This window comes from Xenopus laevis, chromosome 1L (assembly GCF_017654675.1).
Source record: "Xenopus laevis strain J_2021 chromosome 1L, Xenopus_laevis_v10.1, whole genome shotgun sequence".
In the NCBI taxonomy this organism is placed as follows: domain Eukaryota; kingdom Metazoa; phylum Chordata; class Amphibia; order Anura; family Pipidae; genus Xenopus; species Xenopus laevis.
Genome location: NC_054371.1, coordinates 61,234,479 through 61,241,561, shown reverse-complemented (window position 1 = coordinate 61,241,561; position 7,083 = coordinate 61,234,479). Strand labels below are relative to the sequence as shown.

At 51.2% G+C, this 7,083-nt stretch overlaps 1 protein-coding gene across 1 annotated transcript; it reads left to right on the top strand.

Moving 5' to 3' along the window:
• Positions 1 to 989: 989 nt before the first annotated feature.
• LOC121400560 (protein RNA-directed DNA methylation 3-like) lies at positions 990 to 1,313 on the top strand (the record flags this gene model as incomplete). The annotated part of the gene is made up of 1 exon (XM_041583900.1): positions 990 to 1,313. A coding segment is annotated over exon 1 (324 nt), but the record flags the coding sequence as incomplete, so codon positions are not given.
• Between the last annotated feature and the right edge of the window lie 5,770 nt (positions 1,314 to 7,083).

The window sequence follows — 7,083 nt, the reverse complement described above, 5'->3', positions numbered from 1 at the left end:
TGAACTCGGGTCTCCTCGGGGGAAACAACATGCGATTTATCCAATGAGCAACTGAGACAGTCCCTGTGCTGTGCAGTTCCAGATGACCATAACAACCCAATGTCCTAAAGTAGCAGTCACTCTTGAATGCAGCCTGAAGAAAATGACAACTCTCAAAGGTTGGGGAAAGTATCCACACCGGGATTTGAACTCGGGTCTCCTCTGGGAAACAACGTGCGATATATCTGATGAGCCACTGAGACAGTTCCTGTGTGGAATGGTTCCAGATGACAATAACAACCCAATGTCCTAAAGTAGAAGTCACTCTTGAATGCAGCCTGAAGAAAATGACTACCCTCAAGGGTCGGGGAAAGTATCCACACCGGGATTTGAACCAAGGTCTCCTCGGGGAAACAACATGCAATTTACCCGATGAGCCACTGAGACGGTTCATGTATGGATCAGTTCCAGGTGACAATAACAACCCAATGTCCTCTTGGGCCTCTTCATTGACTGGCAGTACCGGCAGTCCATCATCCGCCTAAGTCAATACGAACCGAAGTTACCTTAAAAAAGGGGGCCTCCTCAATAGCCAAATGGTTAAGGCGCGTGCCTACGATACCGAAGGTCGTGAGATCAATTCCCGCCTGTGCCAGAAACTTCGTGCTTGGACCGGATGGACCCAGATGGATCCGGATGGACCGGGATGGACTGGGATGGATCCGGATGGACTGGATGGATCCGGATGGACTGGGATGGGATCCGGATCGGATGGATCCGGATGGACTCGGATGGAACCGGATGGATCCGGATGGAACCGGATGGATCCGGATGGAACCGGATGGATCCGGATGGACTGGGATGGATCCGGATGGACTGGATGGATCCGGATGGACTGGATGGATCCGGATGGACGGACTGGGATGGGATGGATGGATGGAACCGGATGGATGGAACCGGATGGACTGGGATGGATCCGGATGGATCCGGATGGAACCGGATGGACTGGGATGGAATCCGGATGGGATGGAACCGGATGGAACCGGATGGATCCGGATGGAACCGGATGGATCGGGATGGACTGGGATGGAACCGGATGGATCGATGGATGGACTGGGATGGAACCGGATGGATCCGGATGGAAAAGGATGGACTGGGATGGACTGGGATGGATCCGGATGGACTGGGATGGATGGATGGACGGATGGATCCGGATGGAACCGGATGGAACCGGATGGAACCGGATGGATCCGGATGGAACCGGATGGACTGGGATGGATCCGGATGGATCCGGATGGAACCGGATGGACTGGGATGGATCCGGATGGATCCGGATGGAACCGGATGGACTGGGATGGATCCGGATGGAACCGGATGGACTGGGATGGATCCGGATGGAACCGGATGGAACCGGATGGATCCGGATGGAACGGATGGATCCGGATGGATCCGGATGGACCGGATGGATCCGGATGGACTGGGATGGATCCGGATGGACTGGGATGGATCCGGATGGATCCGGATGGATCCGGATGGATCCGGATGGACTGGGATGGATCCGGATGGATCCGGATGGACTGGGATGGATCCGGATGGATCCGGATGGACTGGGATGGATCCGGATGGAACCGGATGGGTCGGGATGGACTGGGAAGGATCCGGATGGACTGGGATGGAACCAGATGGATCGATCCGGATGGATCTGGGATGGATCCGGATGGACTGGGATGGATCCGGATGGACTGGGATGGACTGGGATGGATCCGGATGGAACCGGATGGATGGATCCGGATAGATGGATCCGGATGGATCCGGATGGACTGGGATGGATCCGGATGGACTGGATGGATCTGGATGGATCCGGACGGACTGGAATGGATCCGGATGGGATGGATCCGGATGGAACTGGGATTGAACGCGGATGGACTGGGATTGAACCGGATGAACCGGATGGAATCCAGATGGATCGGGATGGAACCGGAATGGACTGGATGGAACCGGATGGAACTGAATGTGTCCGGATTGGACTCGGGAATGGGAACCGGATGGGACTTGGATGGACTCCGGATGGCTAGATGGATCCGGATGTAACTGGATGGATCCGGATGGATCCGATGGATCGATGGACTGGATGGAATCCGGATGGACTGAAGACTGGATCCGGATGGATGGATCCGGATGGACTGGGATGGAACCGGATCCAGCTTTCGGCGCTTTACTGAATCGTAAATATCAGTTACTCATTTATGCAGCCTGAAAAAAGAAAAGAAAGTCAACTACCGCACAGGCTCGAACCCAGGCCATTTCAGGAAGAAACCAGGCAATTTGCTGCATGTGTCATAAAGCAGACGTGTGGGGAAGCTGGTTTTTGCTGATTCTAAAGTAGCAGTCACTCTTGAATACAGCCTGAATTAAATGACAACCCTCAAAGGTTGGGTTAAATATCCACACCGGGATTTGAACTCGGGTCTCCTCGGGGGAAACAACGTGCGATTTATCCAATGAGCCACTGAGACAGTTCCTGTGTGGAACGGTTCCAGATGACCATAACAACCCAATGTCCTAAAGTAGCAGTCACTCTTGAATGCAGCCTGAAGAAAATGACAACTCTCAAAGGTTGGGGAAAGTATCCACACCGGGATTTGAACTCGGGTCTCCTCTGGGAAACAACGTGCAATTTATCTGATGAGCCACTGAGATAGCTCTTGTGTGTGATGGTTCCAGATGCCAATAACAACCCAATGTGCTAAAGTAGTAGTCACTCTTGATAGCAGCCTGAAGAAAATGACTACCCTCAAGGGTCGGGCAAAGTATCCACACCGGGATTTGAACTCAGGTCTCCTCGGGGAAACAACATGCAATTTACCCGATGAGCCACTGAGACTGTTCATGTGTGGATCAGTTCCAGATGACAATAACAACCCAATGTCCTCTTGGGCCTCTTCATTGACTGGCAGTACCGGCAGTCCATCATCCGCCTAAGTCAATACGAACCGAAGTTACCTTAAAAAAGGGGGCCTCCTCAATAGCCAAATGGTTAAGGCGCGTGCCTACGATACCGAAGGTCGTGAGATCAATTCCCGCCTGTGCCAGAAACTTCGTGCTTGGACCGGATGGACCGGATGGACCGCTGCCTATCAAGAGGTGGAGACAAATCACAATGCCTGCCTGTGCCAAAAGCTCAGATGGTGGACAGTTGGAGTGATGAAAGGCCAAGCTGTCTGCTCCTAGGTTGATTGCAGAGAGGGGGCTGGCGCTAACCTGCCATTGATGGAAAGCAGCGTCCTTGCTAAAAGAATGGCTGTTGGCAGTATACATTGTTTAAAAGGGTATTGCAACTTTTTCTTTCAATGGGGATACATGTAAGATGCCCCCTGCCCATCTTGGGGCATGCCTTGCATCAGGTCGCAGTGGACCTGGTCAATTGTTTAAAAAGGACAAGCTTCTGAAGATAGCTTGAAAAACAAACATCCTAGGTTGATTGCAAAGAGGGGGCTGGTGCTAACCTGCCTGTGATGGAAAGCAGCGTCCTTGCTAAAAAAAAAGGCTTTTGGCGCATTGTTTAAAAGGGTATTTCAACTTTTTCTTTCAAGGGGATTACCTGTAAAATGCCCCCCTGTCCTTCTTGGGGCATGCCTTGCATTAGGTCGCAGTGGACCTGGTCAATTTTTTAACAAAGACAGTCTTCTGAAGATAGCTTGAAAAAACAATAATTTGAGAAGCTGGTTAGCAAAGGCAGCTTTCGGCGCTTTACCGAATCGTAAATATCAGTTACTCATTTATGCAGCCTGAAAAATGAAAAGAAAGTCAACTACCGCACAGGCTCGAACCCAGGCCATTTCAGGAAGAAACCAGGCAATTTGCTGCATGTGTCATAAAACAGACGTGTGAGGAAGCTGGTTTTTGCTGATTCTAAAGTAGCAGTCACTCTTGAATACAGCCTGAATTAAATGACAACCCTCAAAGGTTGGGGAAAATATCCACACCGGGATTTGAACTCGGGTCTCCTCGGGGGAAACAACATGCGATTTATCCAATGAGCAACTGAGACAGTCCCTGTGCTGTGCAGTTCCAGATGACCATAACAACCCAATGTCCTAAAGTAGCAGTCACTCTTGAATGCAGCCTGAAGAAAATGACAACTCTCAAAGGTTGGGGAAAGTATCCACACCGGGATTTGAACTCGGGTCTCCTCTGGGAAACAACGTGCGATATATCTGATGAGCCACTGAGACAGTTCCTGTGTGGAATGGTTCCAGATGACAATAACAACCCAATGTCCTAAAGTAGAAGTCACTCTTGAATGCAGCCTGAAGAAAATGACTACCCTCAAGGGTCGGGGAAAGTATCCACACCGGGATTTGAACCAAGGTCTCCTCGGGGAAACAACATGCAATTTACCCGATGAGCCACTGAGACGGTTCATGTATGGATCAGTTCCAGGTGACAATAACAACCCAATGTCCTCTTGGGCCTCTTCATTGACTGGCAGTACCGGCAGTCCATCATCCGCCTAAGTCAATACGAACCGAAGTTACCTTAAAAAAGGGGGCCTCCTCAATAGCCAAATGGTTAAGGCGCGTGCCTACGATACCGAAGGTCGTGAGATCAATTCCCGCCTGTGCCAGAAACTTCGTGCTTGGACCGGATGGACCCAGATGGATCCGGATGGACCGGGATGGACTGGATGGATCCGGATGGACTGGATGGATCCGGATGGACCGGATGGACGGATGGATCCGGATGGACTGGGATGGATCCGGATGGAACCGGATGTATCCGGATGGAACCGGATGGATCCGGATGGAACCGGGATGGATCCGGATGGACTGCGATGGATCCGGATGGACTGGGATGGGACCGGATGGATCGTGATGGACTGGGATGGAACCGGATGGATGGAACCGGATGGATGGAACCGGATGGACTGGGATGGATCCGGATGGAACCGGATGTATCCGGATGGAACCGGATGGATCCGGATGGAACCGGATCCGGATGGACTGGGATGGATCCGGATGAACTGGGATGGATCTGGGATGGATCCGGATGGACTGGGATGGATCCGGATGGACTGGGATGGATCCGGATGGACTGGGATGGAAACGGATGGAACCGGATGGAACCGGATGGATCCGGATGGAACCGGATGGATCCGGATGGATCCGGATGGAACCGGATGGATCCGGATGGACTGGGATGGATCCGGATGGACTGGGATGGATCCGGATGGACTGGGATGGATCCGGATGGATCCGGATGGACTGGATGGATCTGGATGGATGGATCCGGACGGAATGGAATGGATCCGGATGGATGGATCCGGATGGAATGGGATTGAACCGGATGGACTGGGATTGAACCGGATGGAACCAGATGGATCCGGATGGACCGGATGGACTGGATGGATCGGGATGGACTGGATGGAACCGGATGGATCCGGATGGACTGGATGGATCCGGATGGATCCGGATGGACTGGATGGATCCGGATGGACTGAGATGGATCCGGATGGATGGATCCGGATGGACTGGGATGGAACCGGATCCAGCTTTCGGCGCTTTACTGAATCGTAAATATCAGTTACTCCTTTATGCAGCCTGAAAAAAGAAAAGAAAGTCAACTACCGCACAGGCTCGAACCCAGGCCATTTCAGGAAGAAACCAGGCAATTTGCTGCATGTGTCATAAAGCAGACGTGTGGGGAAGCTGGTTTTTTGCTGATTCTAAAGTAGCAGTCACTCTTGAATACAGCCTGAATTAAATGACAACCCTCAAAGGTTGGGTTAAATATCCACACCGGGATTTGAACTCGGGTCTCCTCGGGGGAAACAACGTGCGATTTATCCAATGAGCCACTGAGACAGTTCCTGTGTGGAACGGTTCCAGATGACCATAACAACCCAATGTCCTAAAGTAGCAGTCACTCTTGAATGCAGCCTGAAGAAAATGACAACTCTCAAAGGTTGGGGAAAGTATCCACACCGGGATTTGAACTCGGGTCTCCTCTGGGAAACAACGTGCAATTTATCTGATGAGCCACTGAGATAGCTCTTGTGTGGGATGGTTCCAGATGCCAATAACAACCCAATGTGCTAAAGTAGTAGTCACTCTTGAAAGCAGCCTGAAGAAAATGACTACCCTCAAGGGTCGGGCAAAGTATCCACACCGGGATTTGAACTCAGGTCTCCTCGGGGAAACAACATGCAATTTACCCGATGAGCCACTGAGACTGTTCATGTGTGGATCAGTTCCAGATGACAATAACAACCCAATGTCCTCTTGGGCCTCTTCATTGACTGGCAGTACCGGCAGTCCATCATCCGCCTAAGTCAATACGAACCGAAGTTACCTTAAAAAGGGGGCCTCCTCAATAGCCAAATGGTTAAGGCGCGTGCCTACGATACCGAAGGTCGTGAGATCAATTCCCGCCTGTGCCAGAAACTTCGTGCTTGGACCGGATGGACCGGATGGACCGCTGCCTATCAAGAGGTGGAGACAAATCACAATGCCTGCCTGTGCCAAAAGCTCAGATGGTGGACAGTTGGAGTGATGAAAGGCCCAAGCTGTCTGCTCCTAGGTTGATTGCAGAGAGGGGGCTGGCGCTAACCTGCCATTGATGGAAAGCAGCGTCCTTGCTAAAAGAATGGCTGTTGGCAGTATACATTGTTTAAAAAGGGTATTGCAACTTTCTTTCAATGGGGATACATGTAAGCATGCCCCCTGCCCAATCTTAGGGGCATGCCTTGCATCAGGTCGCAGGGACCTGCGTCAATTGTTAAAAAGGACAAGCTTCTGAAGATAGCTTGAAAAACAAACATTCCTAGGTTGATTGCAAAGGAGGCGGCTGTGCTACCTGCCTGTGATGGAAGCAGCGTCCTTGCCTTTGTTAAGAAAAGGCTTTTGGCGCATGGTTTAAAAGGTATTTTTTCCTTTTCTTCAAGGGATTACTCTGTAAAAATTGCCCCCCTGTCCTCTTGGCGGCATGCCTTGGCATTAGGTCGCAGTGGACCTGCGCAATTTTTAACAAAGACAGTCTTCTGAAAATAGCTTGAAAAAACAATAAATTATGAGAAAAGCTGGTTAGCAAAGCAGCTTTCGGCGC